The sequence below is a fragment of the Neovison vison genome, chromosome 3 (genome assembly GCF_020171115.1).
Source record: "Neovison vison isolate M4711 chromosome 3, ASM_NN_V1, whole genome shotgun sequence".
Classification (NCBI taxonomy): domain Eukaryota; kingdom Metazoa; phylum Chordata; class Mammalia; order Carnivora; family Mustelidae; genus Neogale; species Neogale vison.
Genome location: NC_058093.1, coordinates 68545302 through 68566890, shown reverse-complemented (window position 1 = coordinate 68566890; position 21589 = coordinate 68545302). Strand labels below are relative to the sequence as shown.

The following is a 21589-nucleotide window of genomic DNA, read 5'->3' as shown; positions in this document are numbered from 1 at the left end:
CAGAGAGAGATCACAAGTAGGCAGAGAGGCAGGCAGAGAGAGAAGGGGAAGCAGGCTCCCTGCCGAGCAGAGAGCCCGATGTGGGGCTCCATCCCAGGACCCTGGGATCATGACCTGAGCCGCCGAAAGCAGAGGCTTTAACCCACGGAGCCACCCAGGCACCCCTGATTCCTAATTCTTAATGATATATTTGTTCTTTCTACATGCAAAATGTACAGGTTTCCATCTATTCCATCCACAGAAATGAAGTCTGGCCTATAGAATTCAACCCTAAAATCCTCACATACAAAGTTAAGAAGTTGTTTTTGAAATCAGGTGAGCACACTCATTTCTAAGAGCAAAGAAAGTTAAAACATATAAAGCATGAACAATTTATATTTTCATGTGGGGTTAGTGCCCTAACCCTAACCATAACAATGGATCAGGATTTACAGGACTACTATTAAAAAATTTTTTTTTCTTTTAAGATTTTGTTTATTTGACAGAGAGAGATCACAAGTAGGCAGAGAGGCAGGCAGAGAGAGAGGAAGAAGCAGGCTCCCTGCTGAGTAGAGAGCTCCATGCAGGGCTCTATCCCAGGACCCTGGGATCATGACCTGAGCCAAAGGCAGAGGCTTTAACCCACTGAGCTACCCAGGGGCCCCAACTATTTAAATTCTTAACAAAATCAAAGTTTTTAGATCCCAAACTAGGTTTCCAGTAGACCTTAGGTTTAGTCTGAACATGAACTCAGAAGCAGCATCTCTGACACTCATGTCAATACTCTTATCTTTGAACATGTTTAACTTTCATCTCCGGACCTGCAAGATGCCTTCCCTTATACCAGGATGTCACTATAAGTAGCAAATGGACAGCCTCTTATTCAGACTTAATTTCCATGTAACTGAGAGTGCAGAAACAGGTAAGCTATGCATGTGTCAAAGACAGGAACAACAAGTCAACATCTTTATCTCTTAAATTTGTACTTTGTGGTTATAGTTATTTCTGTGTGTCTGTGCAGTTGGGGCAGGAGGTATAAAAACTTTCCCAAGGTGTTTCTACTTGTACCACACAATTTCCAAATAAAAACTGAGAATGGAGAGCGGATAGAGGGTGGAAGAAAGATTATTACGTAAGACAATAATGATCCAGATTTTTTTTTTTTTACAAGAATGGGTCCTACCGAAACTGCAAATTATGTGACTTTAGTCCCAACAAACCTCAATGATTCTAAGAACATTCCATAAACTGTTCTCCTACTTTCTTTCCTTTAAAGAAAAAAAAAAAAAAAACCCTAGGATCTAACAGATTGGCAGGCATCACGGCTACATCTTTAATGTGTGATACAATGGCAATCTTCATTTTAATTTCTGATGAGAAGAGAGGAAGAAAGCCCACTCTGCAAAAACACTTGGGGTCCCTCTGCCATCACACCTCTCATTCCTCTTCATAAAAGAAGATGTGCAATTACAAGGTGCTAACGATATTTTGAGTGCATTCTCCTACAACAATTTACTGCCTGGATCCTGCTGGAACTTATGGTTATGGGAGTATCACAGAATGTATGTGTCATGAATGCAAAGGTCAGGATTTCACAGCCGGGTGGAAAAGAGGAAAAGCGCAGGACAAATTTCGCTCAGTTCCTTGGCTGAGCATCATCTCAATGCTTGATTACCAGGAGCTAAGTATAGATTTCGGTCTGCCTTTCAGGGCATTTCCCTTGTGGATTTGTAGTGAGCTTTTTTATTATTTATTTATTAAAAAGATTTTATTTATTTGAAAGAGAGAGTGAGTGTGTGAGAGAGAGCATGAGAGGGGAGAAGGTGAGAGGGAGAAGCAGACTCCCCGCGGAGCTTGGAGCCCGATGCGGGACTCGATCCCCGAACTCTGGTATCATGATCCGAGCTGAAGGCAGTCACCAAACCAACTGAACCACCCGGCACCCTGTAGCGAGGTTTTATCACACATACTTATGGGGACGAAATGGGATCAAATCTAATGCTCCTATTTGCTATTTAAAATCATGTCCTTGGGTGCCTGGGTGGCTCAGTGGGTTAAGCCACTGCCTTCGGCTGGGGTCATGATCTCAGGGTCCTGGGATCGAGTCCCACGTTGGGCTCTCTGCTCAGCAGGGGGCCTGCTTCCTCCTCTCTCTCTGCCTGCCTCTCTGCCTACTTGTGATCTCTCTCTGTCAAATAAATAAATAAAATCTTTAAAAATAAAATAAAATCATGCTCCTTCACCTACTTTGGAATATACGGGGAGCATGAGATGATTTGCCCTGATTCTAGGGCTTAAATCTAGATTCATAAAAGACCATCCAAGGGACCTGTAGTAGCAAATTCCACTCTAACCTGAAAGCCAGTGGTGGTCACCCTGACTGCGGTACGGGAAGGTGGAGCACATGTGCTTCCCTTCACTGGTGTGTTGAGGGAAGTGAAAAGAGCTGGGCAGGCAGGGCTGCCCAAGAAATGCCGCGGCTGCTCCCCTGCACCAGCCCTCCCCGGCTGTGACCACTCCTGAGCCCGAGGTCTTCTTGCCCTGGACAAGAAGGAGATCTGCCTTCTTTCTGCTGAAACCTACCGAAAAGAATTCTCCTGGTATTAGCTGTTCTGTACTGATTTTTCTTTAACTAAAAATCTCTCAGACAGTACAACACTTACCTATGAGCCTGAGCGCATTTACAATTTGAAGTCCTTCTTAGGGACTATTTGGGGAGGGAGAAGAGGGTAGAGAAGGAAGAAGGTATACAGATGTACTTCCTGAACTTACTTTGAAATCATCCTATTATTATAGTTCGTGTTTCAGTTATGGTTCCTCTCTTAAGGAATTTCTTGGGGCCGTTTTCGTCCATTTAATTCCCTTTCATGAGAGAGTTTTCCTCAATTGAAGTATTGTGTAGACGAATTAAAATTCTTAATACATTTCAAGTATATTTTGTGACGAAGAACACATTCCCCAAGAGGGCAGAGGAGTACTGTGTTTAAGTGCATACTCTTTTCAAGAAAGAAAAATGCACACGGAAATAATTTTCTCACCATTTTTACACGAATCCTATAAACAGTACTAATTTCCAAATGGTCACAGCTCTAATTAAATGGCCCCTGGTTTTCCAAGTTCAGTCCTTCCAGGCTTTTATTTTAAACAGTAGTCTTTGAATGAAGGAATGCACGAGCCCAAGGATTCCCTCTAACGACAAGGAATGTTTAAGTGCAATTAGTAATATTTTTGAAAGCCAACAACCGTTTTTGGAAAGAGGGGTACATTTTTTTGTTTCAAGCCGGATCACAAATTACTGTGTTTTTCTTACAATAGTGCTGAACTTTTATTTGAGGTTTTCTGTTTCCGAAAAGCAGACATGATGGATTGAAATAAAAGATAATTTATTGCAGTGCTTACTTTCATGTGCAGAGAGAAGCAGTGTAATTGTAATTTACAGTAGCTGTCAAGAAAAATCCATCACAGATGACATTAAAATGACTTATTTTGCCTGAGCCACTTATTGTTTAAATGTGCATAATCTAATAGAAAGAGATTATTTTTAAAAATCTGCTTTATAGTCTTCTAAATTAATATCAAAACATATACTTATGAATTAAACATTAAAAACCATTTATTGATACTTTCATCATGACATTTACAACTATAAGTTTAAATTATTTTTGATGGAACTGTCACATATTTGGGATGCATGAATCTACACATTCACAATATTCTCATATGTACAGATCATATCATCTAGAGATAATTTGAATATACAGTTTTAGAAATAATTTAAAGCAAATGGAGGTACAGTGAGCATAATAACACTGTAATCTAAAGATCACTAGCCATCCCTCATGAAGCAAAAGGGCACACAGAGAACTCTTTTCATTAAACTATTATAGCCAATACTTCTTCAGAGATAGCCTCCTACCCTCACAGGCTTCTGAGAATTTCGAAATGTCCTATAAAGATCACTAGGTTCTTGGTAGCATACTGCTAATAAAAGAAGCTTGAATGTTCTTTTCATGGTGCATCAGTAGAGGGAGGCTATGCAAAAGATGGTGAATATCTTAAAATAAATGAGACTGAGTTGAAAGATGTTTGTAAACCTTCGGTCTGTAATGATTCCAAGTACTTTTGGCTTAAAGGTGGAGACTGTTTATTTACTCCCTTGAGATTTTTGCCTGAATAAGAAAAGGCAAAATAATAGATGTCCAGAAACACCGCCTTAACATGGGCTAGTCCCTGGTGGCAGACAGAAACCATCCAAATAATGAAATGTATCAGGGTGAAAGTAAAAAGTTCATTGTCTGTTATTTTTCACATAGTTCTGTAAGTGTAGCTGTTGGGACTGATCTGGTTTTCAAAGGAGCTTGTCCATGCAAATTCATACTCTGCGAAAACTGACCTTTGCATCCAGATAGCTAAAACCCAATGTCACTTTCAATTCTACTCTTCTTCTTCTTCTTTTTTTTTTATGTAGCTAGAATTAATGTAGTGAATATGTAATGAAATGCATTATCCTGCATGGAGATTTATCAGATTTTCCGACTGAATGCTGTGCTTTGCTAGTACTAGCTGGAGTTCACCTGCATGTTGGTGTGGCGTGTGGCTCTTTTTTGTAAAGAGTTAAGTCGTACACAAAAAAAGGGAACAAAGGTCAGCACCCAGCCGCCACTTGAATGTGAGATTTTTCTTTTTATTCCCCTTGATGTATACTAGGCTCTGTGTTATTAGTCTTAATGATGGAAAATTGTAGTGTTGATACAAATCTTTTTTTCAAAGTAGTAGGCGGGAGCTCCATTTGTTAGTAAGTTTTTTTGTGACTAAAAGCCACGGACAGTACATTTATGTAGCAGTAAAAGGCCTAGATGCTCTTTCCATAGCAGAGCTAATTATTCCTACTGTGACCTTACTGATCTAGCCTGTTCCTAGCACATCTCATCTGCACGCCTGTTCCTCTGTGTAGATGGTGTCAGAGAATATGAAAAACCCTATAATGAAACCATTTTCATGATGGAGAAAGGCTACTGGAGTTGCACTTGCTACAAAGAGGCTCAATTATATGAGTAATTGTGATAATTTTCTACATTCATAGCCTTCAATGGGGAAAAAAGAATGAGAGCCACAAAGGAAAATTACTTTAACAAGAAAGTACAGAGAGTAAAAATGGAAGAAGAGACAAAAAGGGGAAAAAATAACCAGAAAAAAAAAAGTTTAAAAAATAGATCTGGAGGGAGGAATAGCGAGACAGGGAGAACAACAGAAATGCTCAAAAGCCCGTGTGCAGCTGTGTTGCACAATTAAATTGAATTTTTTTTTCTGCAGTTGATGAATGTGACTACTGCAAATGTGCCTCTGTAGTTAGCTATCATTTGTTGTTCCGTGACAGGAAAAGGATAATTACCTCTCAGAGAGAATCAAAGGCTGACATGCCCTTTAGACACAGCCATGAATGCAGAGCTCGATAGAATGCTTGAATAAGAATCTAGTGTTCTCTGCCCCCTTCTACTGAAGAATAAATTTTGTTAAAATGCAAGAGCACCACCAGCAAATTTGTTGAACCCTAGGTGTTCAAAAATATGAGATACATCTATCGACTCATCCCATTTGCAAAAATAAAACTGCATTTTGAATTCATTTCTATTATATTCATGGACAGTAAGATAGTGAGATATGCATTAAATTTCTTTTCCCAGTAGGGGTCTGATTCAACATTTCCTATGAAAGAACAGAGAGACACTATCCTTTTTTCCCAGGCTAGTTAGCCTATAATTTAAAACTGTCAAAAACACAATTTTGTTCAAAGTCTTCAATAAAAGCTTCCCAGATATAAGCCAAAGAGATTTTACTAAAGTTTGATTCAGACATTGTTACAATATTTTTAAAGCCATAAATACATTTAACTGATATTTTACTGCCTTTTTTCTTAAAGTGTTTGAGGGCTTACGAAGAAAAAAGGCAGCATCTTTTCAAGGTGACTAAGCCTTCCATCCTTTAGACAAACGGGAAGTATTCAATGGTTCATATTAATGAGAACAGTACTTTAAAAGGTACTGATGTGATCATCTTTAACAAAATGTATTACTTTTGAATGAAAACACATATTCTGAATGTCTACTTCAAAACAGTTATAGGGGTTTAAAAAAAAGATCTAAAAGTAGGTAACAGATTACGGGGAAAAGTCTTGAATTCAGAAAATACACATACACTCAAAAAGCAAGCATAGAATGCTGTTTGGAAGATAAATTATAGTTTACAGGAAAAAAATGAACCAAACAGGAAAAGGACATAAGCTCGCCCTTTCAGCCCGTTTGCTAATCCACTAATTTGAAAGGTAAGTCTTGCTTGAGCTAATGTTTTTTTTTTTTTAATGTTTGTATTACAGGAATATGTTTCACTTCATTCCTTTATAAAATTTAGCTTTTCTCCTGTTTCATTATCCAAGAGTTGGGATGCTTATCCCCTTCTTAGTTACTTTCTTCCATGTTTGGTGTGATTTTGAGTAAAGGAACACTACACACCAAAATGTCGAGCTTAAACTAAAGCAGTCATATAAATATTGCTTGCCGCTCCTGTAAGTTTCCTGCTGACCCCAGTATAATTCACTGTTTTAAAATCTCTCTCTCTTTTTTTTAAGCCCAGGGAACAGCATTGCAGCTTGGCAGTTCACATACTGATATCAGACTGAAATGATGGTTCTGAATCATAAAACATGTCATCAACTTTATACCAAGCCACCAATAACCTTTGTACCATTTGCCAACCCTCCCTTTACTTGTCAGTGTAAGGCTTACCTGATTGTGTTTCCAATTACAGAGAAGGGAGCCCCCGCTCTGCAAGCTGCAATTGCTTCATCTCTACACCTCCTGGCAACCTCCACTAACTTTTTACCACATTCATCCACATTGCCCACCAAAAACGTTTCAGAGGTGTCTCCGTGGTAGCCATTGTAATAGACCTAAACACAGGCAAACATTTAAAAATACATCCTTGTTTAAAAATGTACTTTCCAAAAGTATATATTGTGTTCATTTATGTATTTAGTAGATTCATATGTTTCACCCTTCCAGAATTACTCATTTCCCTACAAAAAAAAAAGATATGCTAAAGCCTTACAGAAATTAAAAAAGATGAAGCCATATGATGATATTACAAAATTCAGAAATAAATATATAACTGGAATGGTTATTTCAGCATTATGATTAGCAATGCTAGTATAATGTTTTATTTTGAGAAGACAAAACTATACATGCATAAATTAGTGACCAAAGACATTGACCCACAATTACTACTATAGCTCTAGGGAACCTAGAAGTATTTAACATAGTGAAAAGTTTCTTCAGTGTCCTGAAGACACTCGATCTTTTATTTACCAATTCTACATTTGGAAGTGATAGACAACAAGAAGAAATAAAATAGACATGTCAGTCTTAGACAGTAGGAGAATTTTGTTCCAAGAAGTGAAGTGGCTCAATATGGGAATGAAATATGTTAGGGAAAGATCCTGCCTAGAAGTGAAACTTGAGTCAATTGTTCCAGATAGCAGAATGTTAACAGAAGACACTATACATGGGGTCTTAAAGGATTAAAATATAACAAAATAGGCTTAAGAATAAAATTACAGAAAATACAATTTTATCAGTTGTCAGCAGGCCCTATAGGATCTTGGAAGACATCAGAGTCATTATAAAAATCAATAATTAACAAACACTATAAGAAATACACAAGGTACTATGGTGAGTGCTGTGAAGTGTATAAACCTGGCGATTCACAGACCTGTACCCCTGGGGATAAAAATACATTATATGTTTATAAAAAATTTAAAAAAATAAAAAATAAAAAAATACACAAGGTAGAAGGGACTGGTTGAATACTGATCCTCAGATAGAGCACAGAATTTGCTATTTTGCATTAATTTGACCTAGGTAATTATTTTTCACATTTCTCTTTCTCATGAAGTAGAATGTACAAACTTATAAAAAAGATATTTATCTGAGCTATTTTAATACCGAGTTAGTGTCTTAAATCTGTATACTATTCTGCACACACACAAAAATACTCTACTACATTCTGTAAGGGAAGCAGGAAAAGTCTTTATTCATCTTCACTTTATAAGTCAGGAACCTGAGGCTTAAACAGGTAACTCATCTAAGGTTACTGGCAAAAATACAGAGGTAGATCCAGATGTAGTACTGGCTTCTAATCAAATGTTTTCTCTACTGTGTCAAATGACCTTAATTACCTTGCAATACAGTAGTGTTTTATACATTTTTTCCCATTTGCAGTCCAAGAAAGTACAAGTTTGATTTTATAAACAATTATGTTACTGTTGCTAATATAAGAGTAATTATTTTAAAAATGTGTAATTCAGTGTTTGTGTAACTGTTATTTAAGTAAAAGATATTTTTAAAAATCTTTGACTTCTTATATTACTCTTTGCTAGTTTTCCAAATGACTATGTGAAAGATTCAATATGTACGAGAATAATAACACTTCTGAAAGCCTATGGCAGTTATCTATAATTAGGGTTTACGCTCACAAAGTATTCTTGTTTTGTACTTCATTTATTAAAGAAATATTTATTGAGCAACTACTCTAGGCATCTCATAGTTTTTTTTTTTTTTTTTTTTTAAAGATTTTATTTTATTTATTTGAGAGAGAGAGACAGTGAGAGAGAGAATGAGCGAGGAGAAGGTCAGAGAGCGAAGCAGACTCCCCATGGAGCTGGGAGCCTGATGTGGGACTCGATCCCGGGACTCCAGGATCACGCCCTGAGCCGGAGGCAGTCGTTCAACCAACTGCGCCACCCAGGCGTCCCTGTTTGTTTGTTTTTTAATTCAGCTTTCAAGGGGGAAAGAAGTCTGTTTCCTTGTGATATATACTAGATGTAAACAATTATAAAATGCACAATGAGTACTTTCTGATGAAAGTATAGGATCTCGTAATGGAGCCTTTCACTTAGTAACATATCTCACAAGAAATATAATTTGTGGGAAGGGGTTAATAAAAAGAAATATAACTTATGAAGATAGCGACCAAGAGGTCTTCTTGACTCCTTTATATTTTGAGACACTTGAAGTCTTTCACCTTGCTTTTATGAGTTTTGCAACTGTGATATATCTGAATGTTAAAAATTCATTAAAAGTCTTCAGGAAACAGAAAAGGCATGGGATATTCTCTCTGGATGCATTGGGAGCAGAAGGAAAGAGTGTGCTGATTTCATTCAAAGCAGCAATATTTTATTAGGGGGTGATTAGGTGAGACAATAAATGTAAAACCCCCAAATCAGTTACAATTCAAAAGAAAAGTATATCAGGAAAAATACTTATTTCAGGCATACTTCATAAAGTATCTCCTCCTACATGATTCTGAGTAGGAAAGATAAACCAACAGAGTATCTGTGGAGTAAATTCTCAAGTATTCTAAGGACAAAATGATATATGAAAGAGTAGCAGCGATAAAGGCATCATTGGCTATGTCACCATCCAATCTGCTATGAAAAAAGAGGGGGAGTTAATTCAAACCACTAAAAATTTGGCTGAAGTCAACTGGATGGCAATTTCCACCTCATTCCCATACCTACCTAAGTTCATGGTCTGGATATACAAAATAACTATCATGGAAAATATTTCCTCATTCATAGAAGCTATGCTCCTTGAATGTTGTCTCTCTCAACTGGTTCTCATGAGATGATTAAATTTTATTTCTTTACTTAAAACTTGTTTATTAATCACCAAGTGCACAGAATTTATTTCCAATCCGCATAATCCAAAGGGGCCCCTGCGAACTTTTTTAGTAAAACGAACTGCCAGAGCGCAAATAATCCAAATCTGAGACTAGTGAACGGCTGAGGGAATTAGAAAAGGTTGGCACTTGTACAGTTTGAAGTTCCCACGTTAAATCACTTTGGGTTGTTATTTAAAAGAAAGGCTGTTAACCATTTGGTAAAAAGTTGGGTTCAGAGAGAAAACCACTCTGCTCGTATGCTCCGAGTTCAAGGCTCTCTATACCCTCGATGCCACAAATGGAGCACGACGTTACCTTCAGGGATTTTAATAAATCTAGGGAACACTGCTAGCAAAAGAGTTGCTGTCCAAATAGACTGACACACACAGGCCAATGTAGCCCCTAATGACAGAGTAAGATAATGACAGGCCCTACTCAAAATCAGCAGGAAGAGGAAGATCAATCTTGGCAGAGTGAAGGAAAAATGCTGGCTTTCTTCGCGTTAGCTCATCTCATACATATCTAGCTTCAGCAGCTGCCCAGTGCCGTGGTGCTCTGCTTTAACTACACAGTGGATCAATAACAATTACACCTTCTCAAAAACATGACACATAGCAGGATTGGGTTGACATTTCACTTAGGCCAACATTGATCTCAGTGCATCTGATTCCAGCCCTAAATTCAAGTCAGGCCTGGGTTTACTTGGAATAAACACGGAGTTAAAGACAAAAAAGGAAACCAGCTGCTTGCGTCTGGGTCTAGAAGTAAACAGCACTTCCCTTGGTGCGGCTCGCATTTTCAATCCACAATTCTTCCTGGTGCTACCAGCAATTCCGAAGTTGATCAAAGACTATTTTTTATATTATTTACTCACCGTGACATCAATGTTGATAATATCTCCATCCTGAAGAGGTCGACTGAAACATAAACAGAATAAAAATGGTGATAGACAGATCTCAATAAGAGGAATGTACAAATAAATACTAAGACTATCACGAGCCCAGTGAATTGCAATGGTAATTTGGGGTGGAAGAGGAATAAATGGAAAAAACTATATCTAATCTTTATGTTATATTAGTCATGTCCCATCTTACAAGAAATACAGAATATGAACATATTGCCATTGTTTAAAAATCTTTTAAAAATTCTTTAAAAAACATTCTTATTGGTTACCTTAATTCTGTAAAGAGCTGAAACAATAGTTGATGACCTCTATTTGCCTACATTTGGATTTTTACCATTTATATGGTTAAAATCTAAGAACGTACAACCAATATTTAAGGAGAAATGACCTTTTTGGACTACACACTGCTTTAACAAACATTAAATTATATCCACTTAGAAGCAAAATACTTCGAAATTTTTGTTTTACCATAATCAGCTTCACAAGTTTGCAGGTGGGTTTCAATTAAGCTCGTGTCTTTCACCACGTGTTACAGATCTTCGGTCTCATGGTTTAGTTTCCAAAGGAACAATATGTTATTAAGCAATAAATACCTGTCAGGAATACCATGACAGAGCACGTTGTTTACAGAGGTACAAACGGATTTTGGAAAACCTCCATAGCCTAGAGGTGAGGGATAAGCATCGTGACTGATGATTTCCTGATGGACAAGAGCATCTATCTCCTCAGTTGTCATGTCGACCTAAAATATTAAATAAAGAAGTTGTGCAGCCACAGTTGAAGACATTTCCTGCACTCGCTGACCATGTCTCTGGCTATAGCACTTCCAGATGAGACTGTACAGACTTACTGTGATAAACTCGTGATACAACATTTTAATTAATGGGGGTTAACATGATATATTTCAATTGTGCCTTTTTGATAATCGTTTGGGTATACGATGTTGTTATGGGCTGTTAGGAAATGGAAATTGTAAGCCCTGAGATCCTATAAATTATCTGTTGAGTCATTAAATGACATGACTACTTTTGAGCCTGAACACTTCACAAAGAGGTTCTTAGGCACTTCCTTCCTCTTCCTCAAGGGCTAGGGCCTCAGGTAGCTGAAGCATATAAATTCTCAAAAGTAGTTCAGTTTAGGTGACAAAGCTTGAAAAAGTAAGTCGACCCACACCTCTTTATCTCAGTGAAAGCTTACATGGGCTTTGCAGCAATGATGAGAAGATAATGGATCATTATTTAAAAAAAACTCGGCCTGATACATATAGTAGAAATTTGGTTTTCACAAATCTTGCTTTCTTTTGTGCTTAAGTAAATCCATTGGGTTTTTAAAAAATATTTCTCTCTTATTAATAGGCATCCAATTGCTCTCAAGCTAAAAAAAACACAAAACCTAAAACTGAGTTTTTTTAGTATACGAAGATATCTCCATAAACTCATAAGTCATAAATAAAATTCTAAAACAAAATCTTTCATTAAAAATTACCTATTTCTTCAATACCTTTCTATGTGTCATTTGATATTCACATTATGCTTAATTATGTTCCTATAACCAGTTTATTACACAGGTGACACCCTAAGTGATTTCACCATTGAGACGCACTTCCTAAATTCTGCCCACCTTCTAGAAACTACAGACCCATACTTTTCTTTTTCTTTTTAATGACCTCTAAAAAGCAGAGTGTTTCAGATTATTCTGGAGAACTAAATCTTATAGTAAGACAGTTGTCTGTAATTACATTTCTCTATTACCCATAGCTTTGTATATATGCTCTAATCTTGCTTTGCAGAACTAATGCAAGAGAAAAAGAGACAAAGGATGAGGCAGAACAACTCTTCAGGCACACAGAAATAATGTGGGGGAGTCAAAGCAGAAACTACAGGCAGGATAAAGGGGCAGAAGTCAAAACTGTCTGCCACTGATCAAGTGGGATAGGCTGGCTGGGCCCAAAGGATCTCCAGAATCCTGCTACTTAAAATTGAATTTGGATTTTAAATTACCTCTAGAATAAACACACAAAATAATAAAATCTCCTTCCCCTATCCCAAGGCTTGACTTGATTTTTTTTTTTAACAAATGAGATGTGTATGCAAGAAGAGCGAAAGGGAGAGGGGGGAAAGAGGGGGGTTTTGCTGCGACTTCTGTAAGTCCTTCTGAGGTTTGCTGAGACGCCACCTTTAAACTCTTCCCAGCCAGGAGGAGGACATGTCGCGCCAGCTGACAAGCCTGACGAAGCCCTTGAATCTGATCTTCATTCTTAACTTCTATGCTGTCTCCCCAGTCGGGTACAATGCCTGTCGTCACATAGTCTGGCTTCTTTATGTGCTTGAGGAAAAAGGATTGAAAATGAAGATCAGAACCCAGCACACGACAATGGGATCATTTTTCGGACACAGCCTCCTGCTTCATGGGGCTCTGCCCTTCCTGCCGGAGCACCGACCTCCGAAGCCAGCACGACAGACCCTCCAGGCTGCCCCCAGTTCCTTCCCCTGCCCTTTTGAACTTAACATTGCCTGTTAGTGCTGCCTCTGGATGGTCTGTTAACCTTACTGTGCTTTGAGTCAAACTGGTCTGAAGTAGACTTCTGGTCAAAACAAACAGTAGTTTTCTTTTCTTCCCCCTCCCAACCCTGTAAGAAGCATTCTTGTCGTTGATGGAAAAAGAGCACCAAGCTTCCAAATTGCCAAATGGCTAATTAAGAGTACTTTCATCTTCTTAACACAAAGGTAAAATTTATGCAAAGGATAGCTCACAACACCCTCTCCGAATGAATATATGTAAAAGGCTGACTCTCAAGGCCCCTGAAGCCTATTACAAATACACTTTTCTTGTACTCGGCAACTGTACCCAAACTAAGAAGGGACTAGAGAACAAAACCCAACAGCTTTCTTTTCTTTTTCTTTCTTTTTTTTTTTTTAAGTACATTAAAAAAAAAAGAAAAAAACACCTAGAACATTCCCATGATTTGCCAAAAACAAAGAAACCCCCCAAACTCAAAATGTTCAACTCTGATCACCCTTGTAGAACATTCTCCACTGCTTCCTTAAACCTATGGGCAGTATTCAGAAAATAAATAACTACTTTACACACAGAGCTTCTTTCAGTCCCAAGGTTGTGCTCAGCTCTTTACAATCTGTTTATAGACACCGCCACATAAGCACTGTGGAACTCTACCGAGTTTAAGCGCGCACAGCACTTGGGGACAGGAGGCAGAGGGAGAGAAGACTCTTCAGCTGGCCTCACAGTGACTCTGGAAGGGCTGAGCTTAGGGGTCTGCTCTCTGTGAAGCGCATCACTCCTTCACTTCTAAGACCTTCCCTTATCCTCATGTTCAGGTGGGCCTTTGTGACACAGGGCACGCCGGTGTTTGGCTGAGCTCTGGGCAAGCATCCACTCCTCCAGCTTTGCCACCAGTGCCCACGGATGCTCACACAGTCTCCCCCACAGACTGCGCTACTGTCTCCACTCGGCCCTGCGACTAGGTGGCCAGGTTACAATTACAGGCAGAAGGGCTCCGGGCTTGCACTGGCGTTCTAAAACAATACATTCATCTCTCTGGAGGCTTCCCTTTCTTTCCCAGCACAGAAACACCAGGAACATCCTCTGGGTTCTGGTAGCCTGTCTCATTGGCCCCTTTCCACACATACACAAAAGGGGCCACTCACCTTCAGGGAGTATAATATACTTAATGTGGGTTTACTGTTTAAGAAATGCATCAGAGGGGGAAAGCAGGTGAATTTGTGACAAATCTAGACTTCTTTCAGGTGTTCTCATTCTTTCTCCATGACCCCCCCTCCACCTCCTTCATTTTGCATTTCGAAACATGGGTAGATTGTCTTTCCACAGAATTGTACTCTCTGAGAAAAAAATCAAGAATGCTCTGAGGCAAGAGGTTTTTATTTAATTACTCTAAAGGAGGATTCAAAAACAGCAGCATTAATACTATGGAAAGTATGAGCAGGCGTTAGGAAAAGAAATTCTAGTGTACTAGTTTCAAGTAATCTCTCTTGAATGATCCCAGTTTTACAGTCCATTTTTTCTCTAAAAAGATTAAGAAACTAGAGACATGTACTTTTACCTTCGTGTTAGAAATTTAATATAGAAAATTTTCACGGTAGAAACTAATTCTAAGTAAGCTAAGCAGCTGTAAGCTCAGAGCTTTATTTAAAAAAAATAATGTTATAGAACTGCAAGATGTTACCGCTTCTCAAATCACAATTTCAGATCGTAAACCAAGTTTAAAAATCATGATTCAAATGGCTCAGAAATCAAAGGTGCAAAAAGACACTGGTTCATTTCTGCGGATAAGCTTCATCCTGGCTGGAAAAAGCAGCAGATAATAGGCAACACGGTACCTCAGGGACTGGGTGAGCTGAAGAAACGGCAGCCGGCAAAACTATACTGTGGGAAATCTCTCTTTGTCTCCGGAAAAAGAAATTTCTTCTTTGTTGACTGCTTGACTCCTTGTGTAAGGAGATAGGATTGAGTGGTGAAGAGAAAATTCTATGACAACCTATGAGCAGAAATAGGCACATTTTAAGTTAAAAAATCTACCATAGGGCTACATTTTAAGATGTTCACCATTGTTGTCTGTTAAATCATTATCCTAATCCTTTACTGGCTCAAAAAGGAAAAGCCCCAAATAGAAAGGAAAGCGGTTATAGTCTGAGTTCTAGTACAATAATAGCACAGCGTATTTATTAGCTAATACTATGTTTACATACATGTTTGACAATGGAAAACTCCACTCTAACGGGAAACAAACATATAGAGGCATCTGCTAAGTACCAGGTTTGCAAAAAGAGCAATTTCTGCTGTGGAACCTTCCCCAGCAATGTCCAGGATGACCTTAGATTCAGGGCACTGTTTGGGTGGCTTTATATTCTTTAAAGCTGTTTTCCTTTCAAGAATCATGGACAAATTGCCAGCTGCACTTTTTGCCCTTGATAGGATTACTACTCTGTGTTAAGTTCACGTGCAGCAAGAGGCATTCTACCGAAATGCACTATGACAAATGCTCAAGTCGGATAAAGACTAAAAAACAGAAATGTAGGGTGTGACCCTGAAACAAAATGAACGCAGGGTCCTAAAGTGCTCACAAGAGGAATTAAGAAATAGCTATCAAAATTTTAAATGCATATATCCTTTGACTCAGCAACTCATCTCCTAGGGCTTTCCCTTGCAGATATTATGCAGTAATGGATATAAGAAGATGTACCCTCACTTTGTGGTAGAAAAAAATGAGGAATAATGCAAATGTCCATCCATGGGGGACTGGTGAAATAGAGTCTGGATGTCTATGCAACAGAAAGCTATGAAGGTATTAGAGAATAAGCTAAATCATTTATTTCTACGTGCTGATACGTAACCAGGCCACAATACATTGCTAGGGAAAAGACAAAGCTGAACAGCAGGTATAGAAAGCCCAGTGATGTAAAAAAGAATGTATACATTTATATTAGCTTGTATATCCCTATAAAATTTCTGAAAATTTATATTCATCAATAGTGGTTATTTCTGGGGCATGTGATTGGGCCTGGAGGTGGGGAGGAAGTCTCCCTGATTCATTTTATTTTCTTCTACACTGATAGATTTTTTTAAACTACCCATTTTCATGCATTACTTTTATAATTAAAACAATAGTTTGAAAATTCCCCAACATGTCACAATTGCATGTCAGGGGTTGGCAAACTACAGCCCGAAGGCCAAATCTAGCTTGCTGTCTGTGTTTTTGTACAGTCCACAACCTAAAAATGAATTTTACATTTATAAATGGGCAAAAAAGAAATAAGAAAAATAGTATTTTGTAACATGTGAAATTATATGAAATTCAAATTTCAATGCCCATAAGTACAGTCACATTCATTCACTTACAATGATCTACGGCTGCTCTGAGCCACAGAGTTGAGTATCTGTAACAGAGACTGTACGACCCACAAAGCCTAGAATATTTACTATCTGGCCATTTATAGAAGTTTGTTGACTCCTGGTCTAGAGCACTGGTTCTCAAAAAGTGGTACCCAGACCGCCATATCAGCATCACACGGGGAAAAATGCAAATTATGGGGCCTCTCCATTTACTGACTCAAACTCTGGGATGAGATCAGCAATCTATCCTGTGACAAGGCCTCAGGGTGATTCTGATATCCTTGAAGGGTTGAGAATTACTGGCCTACAGTAACATTTCAGCTGTGAAACATAATAGGAACACCAAGTGCAGGTGAGTACCAGCCTCCAAGGCCAGGATCTCCAAGTGACCTAGAGAGAGGCACACAAACAAACCCCTATGGTCAGCAATTCAAGGTTGTAAGTTTCACTCTATTATGTTCTTCCATAAAGTTGAATGTAATAATGTTGAATCAAACTTACAGAGGTATTTCGGTGTTATTTTAAACAATTCCAAATACTAGACAAAATGCAGCAATATCATTTTTTTCTTTTTTTTAAATCAAAAGTTGCTTCACAGAGGCAGGTACATATTCCCCGAAGTTTGCACATTTCCCTGTAGACAACACCACCAGATCTAGATTGTCAACTGGTATATGGGGCAGGGCAGAATCCTAGGAGAAGCAGATGGTTGGAAAGTAGATGCCTAATAATGAACAGTTCCTTCAAGAACACTTAAAAAGATTTTAATGAGAAAGAAATCGTCCACTCCATTACAGCTTCTAGTACCGAGCACTTACTATGAGTTAATTACTGTCCTAGGCACTTTACATAGGTTAGCTCCTTAGTCTTAATGAGAACCTTCCACTGCACTCCAGTTGGGGATACTGAAGCACCCAAAGGAAGGTAACTTCCCCAGGAGCATGCAGTAAGTATGAAAACGGTGGGAAAGCGGTCAAGTTGCCTCTACAAAGTATATTATTTTTCCCGTACACCTGAGAAAAAATGACCTAACACATATGGAAACACCAGAAAACGTACAAGGCATCACTAAACTATTAGGAGTTACTATCACTAGGTTATTCTTCCAAAAGTGGTGATAGGTTTGACCTAATTCTTCCACTCTCAAGCCAAGCTCCCTTCGCTTTGGTGCGGTGGCTGAAAGAAGCTGGTGGGCAGTCTGCACTATGCGTCCCAGCGAAAGCAAAGACTTAGGCGGAATCAGTCTATGACTCCAGGCTCCCTAACTCCATCCCGAGGCAGGACCACGACAAGACACAAACCCACAAGTATTTCCCTTCTGAGAAAAGAATGTATTATGATTACTATTAATAAGGATAACACTAATAGAATTAGTAATGATAATAGTGGTTAGCATTTAATGGCCACATTCTTTGATGAAGCACAGTGCTAGGTGCTTTACATACATTATCTCTTACCAACTCTGGTGGGCAGGCAGGCAGCTATTAACGCCACTGTTTCACAGATGAGGAACTAAGATTCAACACTGCTGGAGGTTAGGGGGAGGCCCGGGCTCCACATCCCGCAAAACCAACTCAAGGACTGAGCTCACCACTCCAAGCTGCCTTCCTACAGTGTGCTGGGGTTCAAGTAGATAGCATGCTTTCCTATAGGATGTGGTTTTTATAAGGGATTAGCTTTGTGTGTATTATTATTATTTTTTTAAGATTTATTTATTTATTTGAGAGAGGGAGACTTGGGGGAGGGACAGAAGGAGCCGATCTTCAAGCAGACACCCTGTTGAGTGGGCAGCCTGCCTGGGGAGGTCGGGGGCGGGGGGGCGCGATCCCAGGACCCATGAGATCATGACCTGAGCCAAAGCCAAGAGTTGGATGCTCAATGGAATGAGCCACCTGGGTGCCCCAGGGAATAATTTAAAGGAAAGTTGGTTTGTGTGTGTGTGTTTAAGATTTATTTAGAGAGAGAGACAGAGTGAGAGAGCGAGCAAGCGCATGTAAGCAAGCACGTGAGTGGGGAGAGGGACAGAGGGAGAGTGAGAAAGAGAATCCTCAAGCAGACTCCCCTAACCCCCAAGCACAGAGCCCAGAATGGGGCTCAATCCAAGACCTTGAGATCATGACCTGAGCCAAAAAACGAGAGTCGCCTTCAACCGACTGAACCACCCAGGGGCCCTAAAGGAAAGTTAAAAAAAAAAAAAAGAAAAGAAATAAAAAGGTACTTTTCATGAAAATTCGTCGATCCGATCTAATTGGGAGGTACTGCAGTAGTGAAGATAGCATGAGCTTGGAGGGCAGATGGATCTGCGTTACCACAACTTCTGAGCCCCACGTTCTTCACCATCACATGGATGTTTTCCTCACCACTGCACTGTTGTGAGCATTAACTGAGATAACATTCATAAGTAAACCATCTTAAAAGCAGGTGCCTCATAAACATTAATTTTTTTCCTTTCCCTTCTCAACTCTTCAATGGGTTTACCTGCAGGCCTCTAAATTTATTTATTCTTTTATTCAGCAACTACTTACTGAGGTCCTTCTGTATGCCATGTTCTGGATACTGGATGAACCAGACAACAAAGTCCCTGCTCTCATGGAGCTTCTATTCTACGGTGGGACAAAAACAAGAAGCAAACCAACAAATACATTAGATTGTATCAGATGGTCATATGCATGATGAAAAACAGGCCAGAGAGACACAGCAGCGGATGGCACCTTGGAACCATGGTGCGGCTTCGGTCCTGCTAAGAGCTAACTATGTGACCTGAAGAAGTAACAGTAAACACCGGCTGAGCACTTTCTGGGGCCTGCTGAGCAGTCAGACCCTGCCCACTGAGACAGAAGGCTTAGGAAAATGAGGGAGTTGGGCTTTCTCATCTTTGAGGGAGGTCTCTTTTAGCTCTGGCATTTGTGCCATCACGCCCCGGCACCTGATTGTCATGCGAAATTCCAGGCAAAGGGAGGATGTGGACCTGATCAATTTCAGGACTCACGAAGATTTTTTTCAATGCAGCTGATTACATGAAAGAGAGATCATCTTTATCAGCATTATCAAGTTCAAGCAGACAGTCATTGCAGGGGGAATCTCTTCCATGTACTTAAACTTGAGGCATGAAGTCATCAGGCCTCTACCTGGATATCTTGTTGAGGCTTTGAGACATTCACTTCAAGGATGAACAGTGTTGCCAATGTACCTGTCCTGCCAAATGATAGGCTCATTGCCAAAAAGATGCAGGCACACCCACACACGACTTAAACATTGGGAATGCAGCCTGAATACATCCAATCTGTTGACAATTACGGTTGTGCAGTGTACTCAGAAATTCCACCTTCATATGATACTTTTTTATTCGGAGCAAAATCTTTTCTTTCAATCTGATAAAAGACACCCTATAAACGCTGTCACAAGGTAACAGGATAATAAGGTACCATACCGTGTTTATTCCACTAACTATTCATTACAAACCAGGAGAAAAAAAAACTAGTGTTTTCACAGGTGAAATGAAGAAATGGGCTTTAAAAATACATGCCTTTAGAAGATAATGGTCCTCCAATTAATGTGGCAAAAAAGAGGTGGGGCAAAATCCTCCATTTTGTTTATCATACTGGAATTAATAAATAGTAGTTAACAAATTTTCTAAATGCAGAGTGGGTAAAATTAAATTCTCCAGTACCCATTATATTCAGGGTCACAGGATAAACAAACTACAGTTACTGCTATAGACCATTCTAGAAAAGGTTTGTTGTGTTTCCTTTATACCTCCTTTCCTTATAAAAGCACTGCTTTGTACACTGAAAGCTGATACAATCCAAATATTATATGTCAACTTTATTTCGATTAAATAAATAAAAGCACTGCTGATACCGTATCACAACTGTATCTAACTTCCCACTTGCTACGGTCAATGTTACAGCTAATTTGATGTATGACACCCATCATCAGAGGCAGGGACACCAGCAAGGTTTTCATTAGTCACAAGACTGGCCGCTCTGTCAGTCTTGTGGGCACCACGATTTGCCCAGGATCCACAGCACATATCACGTTTTTCAAGTTTAGTATTTTTTTAAGATTTTATTTATTTATCTGAGAGAGAGGGTGTGTGCATGAGCAGGGTAGAGGCAGAAGGAGAAGCAGACTCCCCAATGAATAGGGAGCCCGATGCTGGACTCGATCCTAGGACTCTAGGATCATGACCTGAGCCGAAGGCAGACACTTGACTCACTGAGCCACCCAAGCACCACAGGTTTTATTTTAAGTAACCTCTGCACCCAACATAGGGCTCGAACTCACAACCCCAAGATCAAGAGTCACATGCTGCACCAATGAGCCAGGCAGGCGTCCCAGATCTCCTTTTGTTAAAGCTATTTTCAGGAAACAAGTTTCAGGTGTGTACTAATTATTGTAAGGGATAAGGTGACCAGTCTGAAGTTAAGGAGGCACAAGTTGAAAATCATCAGAAGCCGGGGTGCCTGGGTGGCTCAGTTGGTTAGGCAACTGCCTTCGGCTCAGGTCATGATCCCAGGGTCCTAGGATCAAACCCCATGTCGGGCTCCTTGCTTGGCAAGGTGCCTGCTTCTCCCTCTCCCTCTGCCTGCTGCTCTGCCTGCTTGTGCTCTCTCTCACTCTCTGTCAAATAAATAAATAAATTTAAAAAAAAATCATCAGAAACCTCAGAAGAGGAGCGCCCCAGATCAGCAAGGAGCTGCTTTGGACTAATTTGATCTTCAAAGAGTGATCATAATGAGTGTTGTTACTGCTGATTATGTAACAGAAACTCTCTATAGGGTTTCCTTGACCAGTACGTCTATACGTTATTTGTTATAAATACTAGAATATCTACTGTTATCAGAGGTAATAGTAAGAATTATTTTCAGAGTCACAAAAATTCTATCAGTGTCTAGTTTCAGCTGAATGTCGAAAATTATAGGCAACTGCTTCTTTCACTCCATGGAGAAGCACACTGTGCAGCCTGAATGTCTTTTGAAATTGGTATATGTCCTCTGGATCCTGCAGCACATTTTTCATATTTTACATTTGTATTTGCTGTGGAAATCTAAGTCATGGTTTTAAATATGAAAATATTTGGGAATAACATCAATTTCTAAAAACTGCATTTTATTCCCCTTT

General features: G+C 39.2%; 1 protein-coding gene across 1 annotated transcript in view; it reads right to left on the bottom strand.

The window, feature by feature from the left end:
• Positions 1–21589, bottom strand: part of METAP1D (methionyl aminopeptidase type 1D, mitochondrial) — an 86812-nt gene that overhangs the window by 3600 nt on the left and 61623 nt on the right. Inside the window, 5 exon segments of the mRNA XM_044242338.1 lie at positions 6762–6925; positions 10568–10610; positions 11191–11339; positions 12773–12922; positions 14953–15110. Coding sequence (XP_044098273.1) covers positions 6762–6925; positions 10568–10610; positions 11191–11339; positions 12773–12922; positions 14953–15110 — 664 coding nt within the window.